Source organism: Lithobates pipiens, unplaced genomic scaffold, assembly GCF_037356315.1.
Source record: "Lithobates pipiens isolate NorthernLeopardFrog02 unplaced genomic scaffold, aLitPip1_a1.2 Scaffold_23, whole genome shotgun sequence".
NCBI classification, from domain to species: Eukaryota; Metazoa; Chordata; class Amphibia; order Anura; family Ranidae; genus Lithobates; species Lithobates pipiens.
Window position 1 is genome coordinate 267,509,358 of NW_027507785.1, and position 22,812 is coordinate 267,532,169.

Sequence of the window (22,812 nt, forward strand, 5' to 3'; positions counted from 1 at the left end):
AAGAAGGGTGGCGGCGAGGAAGAAAGCCGGGCTCCTCCACTAGTAAAAGAGCTAGAAGAAGATAGCGGAGGAGTCCGGCGAGAAGACCCCCAAAGACGGAAGACCCCCGGAGCTGTGCAATAAACTATTTTAACCCTTGTGTGTTGTGTTTTTTTTGTACTTTATTTTACAGGTGAATGGGTAGGGGTACATTGTACCCCATACTCATTCACATAGGGTGGGGGACCGGTATCCGGGGGCCCCCTTATTAAAGGGGGCTCCCGGATTCCGATAAGCCCCCCGCCCGCAGACCCCAACAACCAACGGCCAGGGTTGTCGGGAAGAGGCCCTTTTCCTCATCAACATGGGGACAAGGTGCTTTGGGGTGGGGGGGGCCATGCGGCCCCCCTTCCCCAAGGCACCCCCCATGTTGAGGGCACACGGCCTGGTACGGCTCAGGAGGGGGGGCGCTCGCTCGCCCCCCCTTTCCTGGCCGGCCGGGTAGCGTGCTCGGACAAGGGTCTGATGTGGACCTGGGGGGACCCCCACACCCATTTTTTTCGGCGTTGGGGTTCCCCTTTAAGTCCATACCAGGCGGCGGAGCCAGCAACATATCCTTCGCGGGCCCCGCCTACCTGGAGACGCGCTCGAAATGAGTGGACTTTTCTCCAGGCGGGAAAAGTGTGTTCATTTCAAAAGTACGGCAGACTGGCACACACACGGCCGGATTGTCCGCCGAAATGCGAGTCCGGCGAGAAGATTGGAGTGTAAAACTACTTTCTAAGTCCGCCATACTTTCGGGTCAAAAAAGTATGCCGGAGGCTACACACGGGGGGATTGTCCTGCGGACTTGAGTTTGCCGGACTTTTCCACCCGCTTGTTTGATCGTGTGTACGCGGCATAAGGAAAAGCAAACAGACTAGCAGCAGCTGCTTATAAAAAGTTTGATTTGGCCAGCTATCAATGGGCTGCCCTTCATGGTGCCTCAGGCGTGGCGGCTGATAATTTGCCAGAAGGAAAAATAAATATTTGAAGAGCTGTGATTATGAATAAAGAGCAAGGAACTTGACACCCTTACAACCTTCTGTACTCCTTGGAGAATGGCCATTTTGTGGGTGATGTTTGTTTTCTTTAACTAGAAAGAGACATAATTTCATTGTGGTCCCCCCCCCCTCCTCTTTTTGGCCCTGGCGATTCCCAGGTGGTTTGGCCAACAAGTTGGGTATGTAAGCCCTTAGCCTTTTTTGGTGACACCACATTGCACCAGGTACAAGCGTTAATCTGATTGTGGATTGGAAATCTGAGCCTATGCTGTTATATTTCACCATTGATCAATAAAAACTGGAAGATTATTCCTTCCACCACTTTCTTCTTGTACAATGGATACTCCTTGTATCAGTCCCTATGTGTAATTTTAAGGGATTTTTTATTTTTTTATTTTTCCATCCATTTCCCATGGTTGGTAAACTGCTCAAGTTTGCTGGACTTTTAGCCTTTAAGAAACCTCTGATGGACAGTGCTGGGATTTAGAGCTATTGTTCAAACATAAATACTTGCATTTTACATGTTTTTTTTTTTTCGATTCACAACTGAGAATGTGCCAATAGAAAATAACCTAAAACACATGCGTAGGAAAATGCTCAATAACACATCAGGAAAAGTATGTTTATTTGGTTAGAGATTTACGAAAATATATAATGTTTTGAGGGTCCTAAGTAATTTTCTATAAAAGATAGGTAGCGTACCCCCTAAGGAGCTGCAAGTAGAATGGGATCCCCCACCCTGCACAGCCAGGCACACCAAATTTTCACAATCACTTCAGAGTCAGAAAACAAGCCAGTACCATTGGTACTGAATATGGATGGGGATTGGAAAATATGGGATGCTCACTTGACTCCGAACAATCTTCAGGGACAACTTCTCCTATATCCCTTTCATGACTAAGCCTATTTTTGGAATTTGGTGTTTACAAGTTAAAATCCATATTTTTTGCTAGAAAATTACTTGGAACCCCCAAACATTATATATATATATTTTTTAGCAGAGGCTCTAGAGAATAAAACGGCGATTGTTGCAATATTTTATGTCACACGGTATTTGCGCAGTGGTGTTTTAAACGCAACTTTTTGGGAAAAGGGACACTTTCATGAATAAAAAAAAACAAAACAGTAAAATTAGCCCAATTTTTTTGCGTAATGTGAAAGATAATGTTACGCCGAGTAAATAGATACCAAACATGTCACACTTTATAATTGTGCGCACTTGTAGATTGACGACAAAGTACGGTACCTAAAAATCTCAATAGGCGACGCTTTAAATTTTTTTTGCGGTTACCAGGTTAGCGTTACAGAGGAGGTCTACTGCTAGAATTATTGCTCTCGCTCTGACGATCGCGGCGATACCTCACATGTGTGATTTGAACACCGTTTACATACGCGGGCGCGACTTCCGTATGCGTTTTCTTTGCTTCGCGAGCTCGCGGGGACGGCGGGCGCTTTGAAAATTTTTTTTTTTTTTTTTATTTATTTTATTTATTTTAAAATGACTAAATTGTTTTTAAAAAAAAAAATAAAATTTGATCACTTTTATTGCTGTCACAAGGAATGTAAACATCCCTTGTGACAGTAATAGGTGGTGACAGGTACTCTTTATGGAGGGATCGGGGGTCTAAAAGACCCCCCACCCCTCCTTTACACTTCAATGTATTCAGATCGCCGAAAACGGCGATTCTGAATACCGGATATTTTTTTAAAACCGGCGCCATTGGCAGCCGAGTAAACGGGAAGTGACGTCATGACGTCGCTTCCGTGTTTACGATGAGGAGACTGGAACGAAGCCGATTATGGCTTTGTTCCAGTTCCTCCCCAGCAGCCAGAGCCGACGGATCGCTAATCGGTGCTCCCGATCGAGCGGGAGCACCGGTAACAGCAGCGAGAGGCGGCGGGAGGGGGGGACGTCCCCTCCCGCTCCTCCGGCATAACAGCCGAGCGGCTTTCAGCCGCATCGGTTGTTATGGCTGGAAAGCCAATCGCCCGCTGTAAAAAACGGTACCGGGATGATGCCTGCAGGTGCGGGCATCATCCCGGTATACCCCCCGGAAGCCGAGTATGCAGATCTGCGTACGCTCGGCGGGAAGGGGATATACAGCACTTCCTCTCTGTGGTCACTGATCCCAGCACCACCACTTCAGGCACTGTCAACCCACCTGGCTGTAGCTGACCCTTTCAGTAGCCCTCCTGAATAACTTCTTCACAGTCCTCCAAGACTGACACACTCTCCACTGCCCCCCCCCCCCCTTGACTGAAAACTCACCAGACCACCTGGCTGACTTCTCAGGAGATCTCCAGACCCAAGGTCACCCCCCAGACTAGGGGGCACCCTGCTAGGACCTCCTACAGCAGGGGTCTGAAACTGTCAGCCCTCCAGCTGTTGTAAATCTACAAGTTCCATGAGGCATTGCAAGGCTGACAGTTACAATCATGACTCGCACAGTCACAGCATGATGGGACTTGTAGTTTCGCAACAGCTTGAGGGCCGCCAGTTTGAGACCCCTTTCCTACAGCCTCCTCAGCATCCATCTCCATTTTCCACCCGACTCCCCTTGCTGGCCTGACTCATGCCCAGTTATGAGGTGGCCTGCTCCCTGCCAGCCCATTTGCTGGGGATTGACTGGTGGCCTTCTAAATATGGCAAGCAGCTCCTTCTAGCTTCCACCCACTACATATGGAAGCCTTTCTAAGGTTCCAGAAAACAGGGAGAGGCACCAGGGATGCTGCCTGCTGAGTCATCCAGCCTCCCTCAATCCTGATCCAGATTCAACCCCGTTCAAGCCCGTTCTCCACTCTCACGAGCCTGCCTGCCCACCAGTTCTCCACTCTCAGGGGCCCACCTGCCATTTCTCTGCTCTCAGGGGCCACCCAGCCATTCTTTGGTTGGCCGCTGAGGAGGATGCCACTACCACTGCCACTGATACCACCCCCCTTCATCTCCACCACCGCCACCACTGATCCCACCCCCAACACACTGCTGCCACTGATCCCACCCCCCTCACCACCACTGCTGCCACTGATCCCAAACCCCACCACCGCCGCCACTGATCCCAGACCCAGCACCACCGCCACTGATCGCAACCCACCACTGATCTAACCCCCCTCGCTGCCACCACTGATCCCACCCCCCCACCGCCACCACTGACACTGATCTAAGCCCCATAACCACCCTGACAGTCACAGCCTGATGGGACTTGTAGTTTCACAACAGCTTGAGGGCCGCCAGTCTGAGACCCCTTTCCTACAGCCTCCTCAGCATCCATCTCCATCTTCCACCCGACTCCCCTTGCTGGCCTGACTCATGGCCAGTTATGAGGTGGCCTGCTCCCTGCTAGCCCATTTGCTGGGGATTGGTTGGTGCCCTTATAAATATGGCAAGCAGCTCCTTCTAGCTTCCACCCACTACATCTGGAAGCCTTTCCAAGGTTCCAGAAAACAGGGGGAGGCACCAGGGATGCTGCTTGCTGAGTCATCCAGCCTCCCTCAATCCTGATCCAGATTCAACCCAGGCCTGGCTTTCAGCCAAACCAATTTACCTACATTAACAGCTAACTATATACATCTAGCACACTTGCTAGAGGGTATTACACGTGTGTATGAAAAATACTTACTATGCGGTATACTATGCACTATGCTTTTACTGTTAACCATTTGAGAAGCATCATCTTCATATGTTGCTCTCTGGTAGATGTTTTCAAGCTCATAAATTAGTATGGTTTGAAATAGTCTTGTGTGTAGTAGGTGTTATTAACAACAGTGGCGGAATTACCAGGGTCTCAGCAGTTGCATCTGTGACTGGGCCCTGGAGCTCCGCCGCTGAGGGCGGGCCCACCGGGGTCGGTCTGCCCGTTCTCCACTTTCAGGGGCCTGCTGGCCTGCCTGCCCGCCAGTTCTCCACTCTCAGGGGCCCGCCTGCCATTTCTATGCTCTCAGGGGCCACTCGGACATTCTTCGGTTGGCCTTTGAGGAGGATGTCACTGCCACTGATACCACCCCCTTCATCTTCACCACCACTGATCCCACCCCCCAACACCACTGCTGCCACTGATCCCACCCCCCTCACCACCACTGCTGCCACTGATCCCAAACCCCACCACCACCACTGCCACTGATCCCAGCCCCAGCACCACTGTCACTGATCCCAACCCACCACTGATCTAACCCCCCCACCACCACCACTGACACTGATCTAAGCCCCCTTACCACCCTCACTGCCACCACTGTTCCCACCCCCCACCACCACCGGTGCCACTGATCCCATCCCCCCAACACCAATGCTGCCACTGATCCCACCACAACTGCCACTGATACCACCCCCCCACCACCACCGCTGCCACTGATCTAACCCCCCTCACCACCACCACTGCACTAATCTAAGACCCCTCACTGCCACCACTGATCCCACTCACCACTGCCACTGATCTAACCCCCCTCACTGCCACCGCTGATTCTGAAATCAGGTTGCCCTTCATGGTTTCTTCCATCTGGGCCCTGAAGGTTTCAGTTAAGCCTCTGGTGAATAACGATGACGTTTCATGAAGCCCTGGCTGCCATTTTGCATTTAAGTTCAGGTAAGTTAAACTTTATACCTGCAGATCATTCTTGGTATAAAACCTTAAAATGAGAGAATGTTTTAAAGCCCATTTGAAGTCCACTCTAAAATAAGGCAGGAGTGCCAAAAGTTGAATTTTGCAGCATGAATGTTTACATTGCTGTTTTTCCTGTAAGCAACAGCCTCAAGAAAGCACAGAAGTATCGATGCTCTCTGCATGAGGCTGTCTGTACAGCAGGGGTCTCAAACTGGTGGCCCTCCAGCTGTGGCAAAACTACAAGTTCCATGAGGCATTGCAAGGCTGACAGCTACACAAGCATGACTCCCACAGGCAGAGGCATGATGGGACTTGTAGTTTCGCAACAGCTGGAGGACCACCAGTTTGAGATCCCTGCTGTACAGGGATCTGACATAGCCCCACTACATCACACCAGTGGGCGCCTCAGTGTTACTCTTACTCAAGCGTTGCTGATTGGTGCTTAAAACAGGATTGCGAACAAGAAACGCTTGTTACAGTGGCAAACTTTCTCTAGTTCAAAATGACCCCTGTGTCTAAAGAATCACGGTGCTCGCAAGACCAACGGCCACGCAGAATGAGGCTTCCGGTAACTGTGGGCTCTCAAGTAAAGTGTATCTTTTTATTTTTATCGTAGCGAAGGGAGAGAATATCCTACTGGTTTTGTTATTGCCTGTGTCCCTGTTGGGGAGATTTTTTTAATCTCTATTAATATTAAAATAGACATAACAATATCAATGTTCACAAACATGCACCTATGCTATACATCAGGCTTTTTAAACTAGGGTTCCTCCAGAGGTTGCTAGAGGTTCCATGAGCAATGAGCATATTCTACCTTTCAGAGTTCTCACTGACATCACCGATCTTTTTAGCTGTCTGCAAGGGGGTAATTCTTCCCAATGTCCACAAGTGTAAAGCCCCATAAACACTATCAGATTTTCTGCTGATTTTGTCTTCAGATTTACCAAAACCATGTAGTGCAAGGGCCTGCCTGATTGCCTACAAATTGAAAGTCCTAAGGTTTTGTCCTCATATTATATGGTTTTGGTAAATCTGAAGGAAAAAAATCAGAAGAAAATCTGATAGTGTGTATGGGGCTTTAGGGGTATTTTTCCCACTAACCATCATACGAATGTATCATGAGTTGTAATTTTTAGCAGGGGTTCCCTGAGACTTGAAAGTTATTTGAAGGGTGTCTTTGTGTAGAAAAGTTTAAGAAAGGCAGCCTGGGCAAAGGAATTGATAAGACAAGGTCTTTGCAATATAGCATACACCAAAGCAATGTATCACATAAACCAGAAGTTGTCAAACTATGAGCTAAAGGGGACCTCAAATGCGGCCCCTGATATCACCAAAGGGATACACATAATGTTCAATATACGGTATATAAAACGCTTGAGAGGACTGTCAAACTACAGACCTAATATAGGAAATGAGGGTCAGAGAGTATGGACAGGCTGGGAATATGCTAGAGAAGACCATATGAAACTGGGAACATGTTACACGAGGCTAGTAGATATCCATGCTATTACCCTAATCCGTGTTCCCAATGCAAGTTGCTGAGGTCCGAAGACTGTACATCATATGCCAAAGGACTGCATGGCGCCCTCAGGCCGCAGGTTGGCCACCAGGGACATAGACAAATGGCAAGTTATCAAATATCTTAATCACAGACTGTTCACAGGAATAAGTGCAAAATAATATAACTTAACCACTTGACCTCTGGAAGATTTGTTCCCCTTCATGACCAGGCCTTTTTTGTGATCAGGCACTACTTTACTTTAACTGAAAATTGCGTAGTTGTGTGACACTGTACCCAAATAAAATTTGAAATTTTTTCCCACAAATAGAGCTTTCTTAGCTTTCTTTTCTTTTGGTGATATTTGATCACCACTGCTTGTTTATTTTTTTATGCAACAAACAAAAAGAGACTGACAATTTTGAAAACAAAAATAATGTTTTTTACTTTCTGCTATAGACCATATTCAATAAAAAAAAAAAAAGAAAAAAAAAAAAAAAGAATTTCTTCATAAATTTAGGCCAATATGTATTCTGCTACATGTTTTTGCTAAACAAAATCCCAATAAGCATATGTTGGTTTATGTGAATGTTCTAGTGTCTAAAAAAATATGGAATTTTATTTATTTTTTATACTAGTAATGGCGGTGATCAGTGACTTATAGCGGGATGTGATTCTGCGGTGTATATTCTGACACATTTGCCACTTTGCCTGGAACCAGTGACACTAATACAGCAATCAATGCTAAAAATATGCACTGTCATTGTACAAATGACAATGGCTGGGAAGGGGTTAACATCTAGGACAATTATGGGGTTAACTGTGAGCCTAGCCAGTGTTTATGTGTTAACTGTGTGCTGCTTTTACTAGGGGAAGTAATGGACTCGAGTCCCTGCTTGCATGGGCATCTCAGTGTATTGCCAATGATCAGCGGATGCGAGAGAACATTGAGTGCCCAGCACCCGCAGATCGACTTCTGCTGTGAATTATTACAGCAGACGCAGCCCGAGCGCACACCCTGCAGGAATCGAGTATACAGTATATACGTGATCCAGCGCATAGCTACCACCCCGTAGCAGGAAAACTGCTATGGGGCAGATGGCAAGGAGTTAAACCATACAATTAAAAGTATATTTGGTCTAGAAACTAAAAAAACAAACTAAAAGTGTTGCATGCCATGTCATATATAGGGATATTTAAAACGTTGTAATACCCTTAAACATAACAGACAACAGTGCCATATACTCATTTGTGATTTGAGTACATTGGACCTAAACACATAGGTGCCACTTATCAAAATTGAATAGGAGCTGCTTCCAATGGGTATCAAGCAGAATATTCTGGCTGCCACATACCCCAAGTTTTCTGAGCCCTGTTGGTGAGACAGAAATGCAGAATTAAAAAAAATGTTTACATGAATTATATGAAGCTGGAGTTTTCCTTTAATCTTCAGGTGCGGCGGCTTACTTGCTATTGACGCCGCTACTCACGCCGGCTGGAAGATCTGCCTGGGGGTTCGGCGGTAGGCGTGTGGCGTGTGGAGGTTCGGCGGGTGGTGAGTGTCCTCTGTTTGGTGGGTCTGGTGTCGCTGGATGCTGTCCTTGCTGCAGCCGCTGACTTCTCTTGAGGTTTTTCTGCTGCGGATGTTATTAACAACGGTAGAATTGCTGAAACCGCTCCTATTGCCGACATCGCTGACCTGTTGCCACCTCCCATAACGCTAACACTGGTACTGGTATTGTGGTTGATACTATTATTACTGCTATCACAGTTAACACAGCTAATATTGTTGAAGCTACAGATTTTGCTGATATTATTGAACTCTGCTAAATGCCACTGATAACTAAAAATATTTAAGAATATACTGCATAATCATCATGAACTGCTGAAATTGCTGAATCGTTGCTATTACTGATACTCCCGACATTGCAGACACTGTCAATATTGCTGATACCTCTGAATTACTGAAATCGTTGATCTGCTAAGAATGTTGAACTGCTGATACCAATAACATTGCTGATATTATTGATATATCGCTGAACTGATAACGCTGAACTGATAACGCTGAACTGCTGATAACGCTGAACTGCTGATAACGCTGAACTGCTGATAACGCTGAACTGCTGATAACGCTGAACTGCTGATAGTGATAAACTGCGGATACCGCTAAACTGCGGATAACGCTAAACTGTTGATACCGCTAATTTGGTGACACCATTTAACCAAGGACACCGCTTAACCGCGGACACCAATGTACTGTTGACACCGCTATACTATTGACACCGCTGTATTGTTGACACTGCTGTACTGTTGACACTGCTGTACTGTTGACACCGCTGTACTGTTGACTCCGCTGTACTGTTGACTCCGCTGTACTGTTGACTCCGCTGTACTGTTGACTCCGCTGTACTGTTGACTCCGCTGTACTGTTGACTCTGCTGTACTGTTGACTCCGCTGTACTGTTGACACTGCTGTACTGTTGACACCGCCGTGCTGTTCACACCGCCGTGCTGTTGACACCACCGTGCTGTTGACACCGCTGTAGTGCTGACACCGCTGTAGTGCTGACACCGCTGAACTGTTGACAACGCTGAACTGTTGACACCATTGCACAGTTGATACCGCTAAACTGCTGATACCGCTAAACTGCTGATACCGCTATACCGCTAAATTGTTGATGCCATAATACCATTAAACTGCTGATACCACTAAACTGCTGATACCGCTGATACCGCTAAACTGCTGATATTGTGGAATTGTTGATACCATAGATACTGCTGATACCGATGTTAATGTTGAATTGCAGATACAGCTGACATTGTTGATACCTTTGACATTAATATTGATATCGCTGAATGATTGATATAGCTGTTATTTGCTAATACCGTAGATACTGCTGATACTGCAGATATTGTTGACACCGTTGATATTGTTGATATCGCGGATTCGGCTGTAGAAATGATTATTAACTTATTCATCTGGCGAACTCCGCTAGTTAACACTGGTTGTACTGGATTATAGATTGTGAGCGACTCAAAACTGTTGATCGCTCGCCGGTTTTTGGATAAGCAGTCTTATCATAAGGCACCGAGGTACTGACCTCCTGGACTGTTCATGGGACGAAGGAGGAGGAGGGGAGAGCACAGTAGAGTGTGTATGCCGGCGTGTACTGTGGTGGGTAAACCGGGAACATCTGGCACTCCATCTATAGTCCCCTCTAACGCAGTGTTTTTCCCGGTAGGCAGCCGGACTCGATCACGTACATCGAAGACGATAATAGATAGTAGCAGGGGAATATCGGCGTCTGCCGCTCCGCAGTATACACAACCATTATTAGCAGAAAAAGCAATATTAACATCAGCATCAGCTATAATCAAACTATCAATGTCGCTTCCGAGGGCATTAGGCTCCTTGGGTATTGGGGCCGCTAAAGACTCACAGACAGCTAAAATGGATTATTCAGACACTATACATAACACAATGGAATCAGCTCTTGAGTCGCATGGATCTATTGAATCCGCAGATATCACTGATGTGTCTGATGCCTCTGGTATAGATGCATTAGACAAGCATATGACCGCGGGAGGAACTATGGATGTCCCTCACTACACTCCCCCATCTGTCCCAATGTTAGGGGGGTGTAACTTGGTAAATACAACTGGTAGTGAGGATATAGGAGGGGATTTAAAAAGCGATACAATGGGTTCAGAGGTGGGTCCAGAGGTGGGCGATATGCAAACTTATTTAAGAGCCTTACTCACTCGTCATTAGATGGAAGCTTTTATACAGCATTTAGAACATGATTTTCATAAGGAGATTCAATCTGTAAATAAAGAACTACAGACAACTGGGAAGAAAATATCGGAAGTGGAGCATTCTGTAGATATATTGGGAGACAGTGTACACCTACAGGATCAGCGTATAGATGCCCAATAGTCTCATATCTACACATTATTTCAATTATGGGAGGATCAAGACAACCGTAATAGAAGAAATATTAGAATAAGGGGACTACCAGAAACGGTTAGAAGTGAAGAGCTAGTCATACCAATCACTGAAACTTTGTACTTACAATGTTAAAGGCCTCAATAATAAATCAAAAAGAGGTCAGATTTTATATAATTTACACAAAGCTAAGGTAGATATTATACTCCTTCAAGAGACCCACTTTCGAAGTGGTAATATCCCAGTGTGTTCACGTAAACATTATTCGCAATGGTTTCATAGCACTATGTCTAGTTCAAAAGCGAGAGGGGTTTCTATTGCTTTCCATAAACACTTACCAATACAGAATTTGGAATATAAAGCTGACTTAAACGGAAGATATCTGTTTCTTAAAATCAGATTGTGGGACAAAATCTTCACAATTGCAAACTTTTATATTCCAAATCACGATCAAACTATGACAATCGTGCGTTATCTTAGTCTCTTAGCGGACTTTGCAGAAGGCACTGTTTTTGTGGGAGGAGATTTTAATCTAGCTTTGGATCCTATATTAGATACCTCAGCTCAACGATTAAATATTCCACACTCTCATTTGTGGGCACTCAAGAATAAACTTTTTGAACATACGTTGATTGATCTATGGCGGACCCTAAACCCTAAAGATCGCAATTATACATATTTTTCATCAGCACATAAAACATATAGTAGAATAGATTTTTTTTTAACTGGCCTGAAGGTGTTGGAATGGAACCCTTCTATAGAAATCGGTTCATTTATTTGGTCCGATCATTCACCAGTATTTTTGACTATAACACCCCCCCAGATTCAGGGTACAAATTGGTCGTGGCGTCTTAATGACACACTTATGTTATACCCAATCTGTCATAAAGCAATTGTAGAGGCGATTGTTAATTTTATTTCTAATCATGAACAGGATGAAACTACCCTACCCTTAAAATGTGAAGCCTTAAAGGCGGTAGTAAGAGGGGTATTCATCCAACACGGTTCACGTCTTAAAAAAGAAAAATCAAAAATGATTGAAAATACCTTATTAAAACTTCATACTTTGGAAACTCTACATAAAGCCCATTGTTCTCCAGAAATATCAGCCAATATTTTCTCTACAAGGGTATCATTATTACAGTTTTTCAAATCATCCCAGAGTTTATATCAACAAAGACGAGCAGTGGGAAGATATAGATTTGAGAATAAGTGTGGGAAAATGTTGGCTATATACTACACCCACGTTCATCACAGACTTTCATACCAAGTATAAAAAAATCATCGGGAGAATTGACATCAGATCCACATGTGCTTCAACAAACCTTTAGGGAATATTTTTCGGCCCTTTATAACCTGACCCCTCCATCACTAAGGAATCTTTGGATTCTCCATTTTCGCTTGAAGAATTATTGGAAGTAATTGCTAATATTCCGACAAATAAGAGTCCAGGCCCAGACGGATTTACATCAAAATTTTATAAAACTTTTAAGGAACATATAGCCCTGTTTATGCTTCAAGTGTTTAATTCAATCTCTTCTAATAATCAATTTCCAACACAGACTTTAGAATCTCATATCACTTTGATTCCTAAACAAGAAAAATATTTAACACTCTGCTCTAGTTACCGACCTATATCTTTGATTGGGGTATATTTAAAGATACATGCTAAACTGATTGCGCTTCATCTCCAATCACTTCTCCCAAGCTTAATACATACGGACCAGGTAGGATTTGTTCAAAGTAGAGAAGCACGTGATAACATGATTAAAACTTTCTTATTAATGAATTATACACAAAGGGCTAAAGTATCACTATGCCTTCTCTCAGTTGATGCGGAAAAGGCATTTGACCGGGTGGGATGGCTCTTTCTTAAACATTCCCTAATGCAAATAGACTAGGGCCAAATATACTCCATAAGATCATGGCACTATACACTAAACCGACAGCTAGAATAAAGATTAATGGTTCACTGACAACAAGTTTTAATATACAAAACGGTACCAGGCAGGGATGTCCGCTATCCCCTATGCTTTATGTTATAGTAATGGAATATTTAGTAACAGCTATTAGACGGAATTCTTCCATTACTGGTATACAGATAAAACAAAGGGAAATAAAATTGGTCTTGTTTGCTGATGATTTATTACTTTATATCACTAATCCACATATTGCACTACCTTCTATACTATCTGAATTTCAGTGGTTCAGGACATTGAGCAACTTCAAAGTAAAACGTATCAAAATCAGAAATCCTTAATGTGTCGCTTATACCCGAACAAGTTGCAATGCTGAGAGCTAATTTTTCGTTTAAGATTTGCTCTGCAGCATTAAAATATTTAGGTGTTAAAATTCCCCCAGACCCAAACCATTTATATACAATGAATTATGTTCCTCTCTTGCAATGTACTTTAGACTTAAAAAAATATGATGTCAAGCAACATTCATGGTTTGGAAGGATTAATATATTAAAAATGGATGTAATACCGTGATTTTTGTATTTTTTTCAAACTATCCCTGTCTGTGTCCCTAGATCATTTATTTCCACTTTACAATCGGCTTTTACAAAATTTATCTGGGGCCATAAAAAAACAAGACTACAAAAGAAATTATTATCATTACCAAAAACGAAAGGAGGTGTGGGTGCACCTGACTTGTATTATTACTATGTTTCGGCAGTCTTGACTAGACTGGTGGATTGGTTTTATTGTTCGGAACTAAACAGTGGGTAAAATTAGAACAAGGGTTGAACCAACTAGATCTAAAGGTGTTGCCATGGTTAGATTTATCTGGTAGCAATTTACATCGAGAGTTATTAGAGAATATGCCCTCTTACATCCCATTTGTTGAATGTATGGGTTAAAACAGTTATACAATTGGAACTTTCTTCCTACGAAGGACCTATGACACCCCTATTTGGCAACCCTTTTTTTCCCCTGGCATTAAATAGGACAAGTTTTCTTATATGGAATAGGGAATCTCATTATAGACTGAGCAATATTTTATGCCAGGTAACAGTTCCGTCTTTACTAAACCTATTTCCTATACAGCGACTATGTCGGGTCACCTTGAGGCCAGGTGACAGATGCACACCGTAGGGATTAGGAGTGCACCGCAAGGTTGTGGACCCTACGGCTGACTGCTGCGGACGGGGGTCAAGGTGATAGGAAGGCAGGGCCGCCAGAACACCAAGATGGATCCCATTGGGGTTAGAGCGTAAGATTCCCTGGGGCGCGGAGTCTAAGAGCCAGCAGGTGTTCACCAGAGCCTCGAGTGGTGAGGATGGACTTGGCTGCAACTGGCTCCAGGTCGCGACCCCCAGGGTCCCCCAGCTCACACCCACAGTAGGCAACAGGAGGATAGGGATGTGGGGGACAAAGCCAAGGTCGGGGCCACAAGCAGACAGGAATAGTCAGGGACACGCCAAAAGGTCAGGATCACAGGCAAACAGGGATGGTCAAGGACACGCCAAAGTCGGTAACGGAATAACAGCAGAGCACACGGCAGGTAACAGGAAGCTAACACACAAAGGAATACACAATGGTTGATCAGCACTGTTGGCTTGCAGTGCACAGGTTAATATAAGGTTCCCTGATAGGGCCTGGGGTGGAGCCATGCTAAGAGGAGAGGTTATAAAAACCACCAGGTGGAAGTGGCTGGCCTCTTAGTCTGAACACATGAGGGGAGGTAAGCAAACAGGAAGATCACTGCATAACCATGACAGACCATCATTCATGCAAACGCTGGAATACTGGCAGTTACTGTCATTTTGGTTTTCTATTCATTCGAGTAAGTCCCTAGGTAGAGATTTAACTCAACTTGAAATTCTCCTGACACAAGATCAAAAACCAAAACACGTTCTATCAGTGCTTTACAAGATGTTTATAATTAAAAATCATCCGGAGCCCCCGGAATATATAAATAAATGGGCTAATGAGATTAATGTTCAAATTGAGATTGGGGAATGGGAGAAGGCATTTAAGCTATCCCACTGTTTATCATCGACAATTAAAGCACAAGAGACGAACTACAAGTTGCTCTCAAGATGGTATCGGGGCCCAGTGACACTACATCGTATATACCCAGAAAAAACTGATATATGTTGGCGGTGCCATACAGATAAGGGCTCATTGCTCCATATTTGGTGGGAATGTCCTCTAATTTTTTGTTTCTGGGAAAAAGATTATGCAACTATACACATTAGTTACTGGGGAGATAATCCCAAATACGCCACAAATTACCCTCCTCTCTATGTTACCAGGAACATATAAAAACATCAAAAAGAAGCTTCTTGGGTATTGGTTGACTGCAGCAAGAACTGTGATACCGCGGCACTGGCGATCAACTCGGTCTCCTTCGATAAACGAATGGGCCTTAGAAATGGATAATATAGAGAGGATGGAGATACTTATAGCACAAGAATTAGATACGTACAAAAGGTGCCTCCTGGTTTGGAACCCATGGAGGCAGTATAGGAAATTGGTAAAAAGCTGAAGGAAGGAGGAAAGTAATGGTAGGAAAGACTCTGCTGGAGGAGAGAAAAGGGGAAAGGATAGAGGGGAGAGAGGGAAGGGAGAGGAAAGGGGGGGGGTGGGGGCCTTTTTCTTTTTTTCTTTTCTGTGTTAAAGTGTTTAACATATGTATTCACTATGTATGTAAGTAATAATGCTTTATAATAACTTAAAATAAAATTAGAATTATAATAATCTTCATTCCATTTTATCTTTTTTTACTTTTTATTACTGTACTTTTTAATGTTTTTTTGTTACTTTTATTCCAAGTTTAATTTTGCCTCTCTTAGTAGCAATTTGTAGATTGGTGAACTTAAGTGTTGTCTAGCCTTGCTGTTAATTACTGTATATATTTGTTTTCATATATTTTATACATTTCAAGTAATTTTTTTTTAAGTATATAAGCAGATTTTTATAGCTTATTTTCTGTTATCTTGCAGTATGTATAACCTGAAGCACGTGTATAATGTCAGAGAAAAAACTGACTGCTCACAGAATATGGATGACTGCTCACGGAATGTGGATGACTGCTCACGGAAAGTGGACGTCTGCTTACAGAACGTGAATGACAAGTCTGTAGAATTGGCGAATTGTGAGAGGAAACTACAGCTGAATGATATAAAGGGAAGGTAGGATATGATATTTTTAGATGTAATTTAAAATCATAGATAGAATAAGCTGGTCATAAATATGACTTGAAAATCATGGCAGTGGGTCAGGGCCAAGATATAATAACTCTAGAAAGTGTGATTTGGTCCTTAGCAGGATAAGACTGAGAGCTTGTGTTAATGTGTAGCTCCCTCTTCAGTTCATTTCAGTTTGGAATCCTGCCACTATGTAAATTGGCATAAAAGTGACACCGGATTCTTGGAGCAGCAATTTGAGGAGCTCTGGCTTTCTCTGGATTTGGCAGTTCCAGATCGGAGCCTGGAACTTAAAGTGGTTGTAACCCTAACAAAAAAAAAAAACATAGATTCTGTTCGCTTCTACAGTAAAACCTTGGTTTGAGAGCGTTTTGCAAGACAAGCCACCTTTTTAAGTAAATTTTGACTTGATATACAAGCGATGTCTTGATAAACAAGTAACGTCATGTCACAACTGAGTATAAAAGCAAAGAGAGGCGCCTCTAAGTGTAGCAATATGGTTACATTTAATGAAGGTACACCATTTAGCAACTCAAATGGTTGATGATTAAAACAGGCACTTCTAAGAATGCAGGCATCCGGGGTAAAACTGTCCACATAGGCCATCCTCCTCACCGTCATCATTGTCATTCCTTCCATGCTGTGCTCCACGAGCCGTTCAAGCCTCGCTTTCAGATCGCTCTACTGCAGGGAAGTCTTCCCAGTCATGATTGCAGACTGACAGCGGTGAGGAGGACGGTCTATGTGGACAGATTTACCCTGGATGCCTGCATACTTAGATGTGCCTCTTTTAATCATAAACCATGTGATTTGCTAAATGCTGTATCTACATTAAGACCCCTTTAACACTGAGCAGTTTTCAGGTGTTTTAGCACTAGAAATAGCGCATGTAAAGCGCCTCTCATGCCTCCCCAGTTTGAAAGCCCAAGTGCTTTCACACTGGGGCGGTGCGCTTGTGGAGCAGGAAAAAATTCTTGCAAGCAGCATCTTTAGGGTGGTGTTGGAGCGCTATATACAGCGCTCCTACACAGCCCCTGCCCATTGGAATGAATGGGTAGCCCTATCGAAACGCCGCAACATGTGCACTTTTAACCTCTTCTTAGGGGATAAAAGCGCCCACAACTACCAAAAAGCTCAGCTTAAACAGCGGTAAAGCACCACTAAAACTAGCAGCACTTTACCGCTAACAGACCCACCGTCCCAGTGTGAAAGCCGCCTAAATATAACCATATTGCTACACTTAGAGACACCTCTCTTCTCTTTTATACTCTCTAGCTCCTACTGGATATTGCTTCTAATCCCCTTGTAGATGCTTCCATGTGTGGCTGGGCATTTTATGGTTACACAACCTATTACATTGCTATAATCTTTTTATATGGACTATAAACTGAAGGACTTATGAATAAATGGTTGTGGAATAAATCATTTGAGTGTCCTTCATATCTCATGGGGAAATTTGCTTCGATATACAAGTGCTTTGGGTTACAAGCATGTTTATGGAACAAACTATGCTCGTAATCCAAGGTTTTACTGTAGCGGGTTAAACAGCATCGTCAGGGACGTTGCTAGAGCTACAAAAGATCTGGGGCTAGAGCCTCCCCCTTGCATTAGGGTTCCCAGAGAGCCTCCCCCTTGCATCTGGGTTCCCAGAGAGCCCCCCTTGCATCAGGGTTCCCAGTGAGCCCCCCTTGCATCGGGGTTCCCAGAGAGCCTCCCCCTTGCATCGGGGTCCCCAGAGAGCCCCCCCCCCTTGCAGCGGGGTCCCCAGAGAGCCTCCCCCTTGCATCGGGATCCCCAGAGAGCCTCCCCCTTGCATCGGGATCCCCAGAGAGCCTCCCCCTTGCATCGGGGTCCCCAGAGAGGCTCCCCCTTAAATCGGGGTCCCCAGAGAGCCCCTCACTTACATCAGGGTCCCCAAAGAGCCTCCCCTCCCCTTGGGGACCCCTGTAGAGACTCGGGCCCCAGATTCAGGGCTATAGCCCAAAAGCCACCCCCTAGAGATGCCACTGAACACAGTGCTTGTACTGTCTAACCTGTCCCTCTATAGAACCTGGCTGATCCTGCTTTTCCTGTGTCCCCCTATGGAAACTGACCACTGTGGTCCCTGATTACGGTGGCTAGTTTATGGGCCTTGGTCATCCTGCTGCTCTCCTTTCTCCCCTTCCCTCCCTGCCTGCTCCTATGTGTGTGTGTGTGTGTGTGTGTGTGAGCCACACCCCCGCCACTATTAATAGTAAAGTTAAATGAATATCAGTGCCAGCCCCTCTCTTTTATGAAGCCATCCTACACAGTGTAAATGTTAAAGTAAAATGATGCCTCTAATTACCTTATCTCTGATTTGTTCTAGCTGGTTACATCACCTCCGGCTTCTCTCCTTCTCCGATCTAAAGGTTACAGCAGGAGGGGCTGAGCAGACAGCACAGCGGTCATGTGACCTCCCCAGCTGATATCAGGGGGGGGATCAGGTCATGTGACTGGCCAGAAAAGATTGGATATCAGTGTAGAATGGCTTCATAAAACAAATTAGAACCACTTTAAAAGAGAAGTGTGTTTTTTTTGTACAAGGTGGATGTAGCAACGGTCTGACGCCTCTACACTGAGAAATGTGCGTTCGAGCACTGCCGATCGCTCAGTTCTCACAGCTCCCTGAGCAGAGAGCTGGAGACTGTCAGTCACAGCTCTCTACTCTGCTCCTTCCTCGCTCACTGGATGTTATACTTTGTGTCCATGCACACTATTTTATGCTAAAAGTGTGTTTCATTTAGGAGCAGAAAAAAGTTGTTTTTGTAGAGTTTTTGGGAGTGTTTTTCCAGCAGAAAGAACAACGCTAAATGCTTCTAAATGCTACTAAAACACTCCTAACAGCTCTTTGAGCCTTATTTTTTCTTCATGTTCTGTACTGTAAAAACGCTAATAAAACACTAATGCTCCCAAACGCTTCTAAAAGCTACTAAAAAAATCTACTACAAGCTGGCGCAAAAATGCTATTATCAGCGTTTTTTCCATCCAGATTTTTTTTCTAGCATTTTTGAGCTTATAAAAACACTAGTGTACATGGAGCCTGAAGATTCCAAAGAGTATTGGACGGAACCTTCAATCTGCTGTCTAGGTTTTGCTTGACTCTAGCAGCCTGTGTGGGGGCACAGGTGTGCCAGGGTCATTATTAGCCAGATCCTGGGCATAGCTCAGAGCAGGGTGCGTTGAAGTTGTTGTAGTTGCTGCCATTTGCAGACAGACCCCTGTCAGGAGACCTGGTTGCCACTGTCAGAGACTGCATCCCTTGTGAGGGGGACTTCTTGTCCAAAGGACAGGGACGCTGGGATGGCTATGGGGGCCTGGGAGGCTGGGAAAATAGAGGCAGCTAGTGAGTCCAGGTAGACTGGAGGAGGTCTGGAGTTTTTATGGTAAGGCTTCTGCTAGGAGCCTCTGTCAATCAAAAGACGCAGGCGTGGGCAAGAGGTGTGGCAGCAAAGCTGACTATGGGAGAACAGGCACACATATGAGTCTTGTGGCTTCTGGCAGTAAGCTCAGGGATACAATCTGACCAAGCCAGCATGATTGTTCTTCCCTGCTTGTTGTGGTCATAATGCAAGAGGTAAAAAGGGGAACTAACAGGATCACCAGATAATTTAGAAAATGTAAACATTTAAATAAGTAGCATATAGAATAGAGCAAGAGAGAGGGTATGTTTGGACTTTGGTGGTACCGTATGTTAACTGATATTGAACAGTCAAGAGTAAAATTGATAAAGGGATTTTATTACAAAAATATATATAATAACATATTCATAGAATAAAACGAGTCATGACAATCAGGGAAATTGTATCCTATCACAAGAAAAAGAATATATATTGGTTGCTCTACATGTTTCGCGGTTTTAAATTAGCCATTTCTTCAGGAGCTTTCTATAATTAGATGGTAACTATAAAGGAATGATTGTCATATAGCTATGGAAACAAAGAAGACATATTATCCATATCAAATAAGTAGCATCATAACATATCTTATTACTACAGCAATTATTAAATGTATATTTTATTGTTAACATACAGTTTACAGAAGGTATGTGGTAATGTTAATATGCCCCCACCCTCAACATCCTACTCTAGTCCACAAATGCTTATGTTCACTGAAGAAATTGGTGCTCTGGGATCAAATGCTGACTAGTCATATTCTAGACTTGTTTTCAGGGAGCTAGAAAGAAAGGACCTACCACTTGGGGAGGTCATGCTCATTGTGTATGGGCTCCCAGCCCCCTGGAATCTTAAATTGGTTGTAAACTCTCCCCCACAACTTTGTCCCAGATAAATCAGCATAAAAACCCTAATGAACACTGCTTGTAGATATCTCCTTACTTGCTTAGTATTGTTGTAATCCTTTTTGTTCTTTAAAATGACATCACTGAGCATGCCCAGATCTCCCCTGATTTACGGCACACTCTCTATGTGCTTGTCTATCTATTATCAGGACTTCATACGGCACACCACTTTTATCCCAGGAGGCTGCAGAATCATTCAGAGCTTCCTCCTACACACCATGTGACCATGTGACATCACATGCAGTGTAAACCTGGCCATTACTGCAGTCTTATTAGCTGAAGCTGATAAGACTGACAAAGGTAAACATTAGACAATCAGCACAAGTAAATACTATGAAATAAAACAAGTCAGCTATAAACAGGGAAGCAGGGTTTCCATAGAAACGTCAGATTGAGAAGGAGGCTTGGTTAACAGTACAGGAAGTGCTCAATGTAAGGGCGGAAATACACTCCACTGTGGACTCAGAAAACAATACTTAAGATGGCGCTGCCTTACCCCTGGAAACAAGTTTTTTAACCACTTGCTTACTGGGCACTTAAACCCCCCTCCTGCCCAGACCAATTTTCAGCTTTCAGCGCTGATGCACTTTGAATGACAATTGTGCGGTCATACAACACTGTACCCAAATGAAATTTGTATCATTTTTTTCCCACAAATAGAGCTTTCTTTTGGTGGTATTTAATTACAGCTGGGAGTTTTATTTTTTGCTAAACAAACAAAAAAAGATGCAAAAAAAAAAAAATCATATTTAATAGTTTGTTATAAAACTTTGCAAACAGGTCATTTTTCTCCTTCATTGAAATGCGTTGATGAGGTGGCACTGGCGGGCACTGATAGGCTGCACTGGTGGGCACTGATAGGCTGCACTGGTGGGCACTGATAGGCTGCACTGGTGGGCACTGATAGGCTGCACTGGTGGGCACTGATAGGCACGGTTAAGGTGGCACCGATAGGCACAGATAAGGCGGTACTGATAGGCACAGATAAGGCAGCACTGATGGGCACAGATAAGGGGGCACTGATGGGCAATGATGGGCACAGATAAGATGGCACGGATGGGTGGCACGGATGAGTGGCACGGATAGGTACCACTGATAGATGGGACTGATGGGCACTGATAGGTGGCTCTGATAGGTGGCACTACTGGGCACTGGTAGATGACACTGATGGGCACGGATATATGGCATATGAGGTGCAGCACTGTTGTAGAGGCAGACTGTGGGCACTGATGGGTGGCACTGTGGGCACTGATGGGTGGCACTATGGGCACTGATGGGTGGCACTATGGGCACTAAGGGGTGGTACTGATGGGTGGCACTTTTACTTTATTTAGGTGGCACTGGCAGGGGGCAGGTGGGCACTAATGACTTGGCCGTGATCGGGACTGAAGTCCCTCTCATCGGCTTTTTTTTTTTACCGGCTGTTGTGATCACATGATCAGCTGTCATTGGCTGACAGCTGATCACGTGGTAAGGGGTCGGGATCTGTGATCAGGTGCGTCTCATAGACTCGCTGATCACAGGGCGCGCAGGCCGCTCATGCACGGGACGACGTCTATTGACGTCGTCCCGGCAAAGGAGGTCCACGCTGTAGCCGTCATTCGGCTATAGCGCGGATCTCAAGCGGTTAAAGTTTCTTTAAACAGTAAGTAATATGTGATTAGGTCTGGATTACAGTGGCTATAGTTTGATAATTACTTATTATAATGGACTAAATGAAAAGAAGCACCAGAGTGAGAGAGTTTACTTCCTCTTTAAGTGGCATACACTTTTACTAATTCTCAAGAGGCGTTTAACTTAGCCAGGCAAATAAGTACGTTTTTCAATTCATTATTAGATTTTGTTTTGGCAAACCAGTATCACCAGGGGCAGTAGATATTTGCCAGGCCACAGCCTCTGAATAATTGTGTTTAGTCTCCTTCTGCTGTATAGCACAACAGGTGTGAATGAGTATGCACGTTGCTTTAATGCCCCTTTCACACGGGTGTCGCCTGTTCAGTCAAGTTTTTGCTAAGAAGAGAAACGGATTCAGTTTACATCAGTTTTTCATCTGTTTACAGTATATCTGTTTTTCATCATTTTCATCCATTTTTTTTATCAGTTTTTCATGCTGGATGACAGTAGATGAAGATGATGGCACTTCTTTTGTTTGCCACTACCGGGTTACAGATTAACTTTTGGTTCATAAAGTACATAAAAATATGTAAATAAAAACATTTTGTAAAAACGGAATGGACAAAAAAAAAGATGATCATTTGTTTTTTTGTCTGCTTCTGTT

At 44.2% G+C, this 22,812-nt stretch overlaps 1 protein-coding gene across 6 annotated transcripts in view; it reads left to right on the plus strand.

Annotated features, from left to right (window-relative positions):
• LOC143928328 (histo-blood group ABO system transferase 2-like) overlaps positions 1-22,812 on the plus strand; it is a 281,371-nt gene that overhangs the window by 253,258 nt on the left and 5,301 nt on the right. For 5 of the 6 annotated variants that reach the window (XM_077453177.1, XM_077453176.1, XM_077453175.1 and 2 more), the window contains exon 3: positions 16,013-16,201. In XM_077453177.1, coding sequence (XP_077309303.1) covers positions 16,013-16,201 — 189 coding nt within the window. Of the gene's footprint in view, positions 1-8,645; positions 8,671-16,012; positions 16,202-22,812 lie in introns of those variants that run through there. The other variant, XM_077453178.1, reaches the window with a different exon arrangement.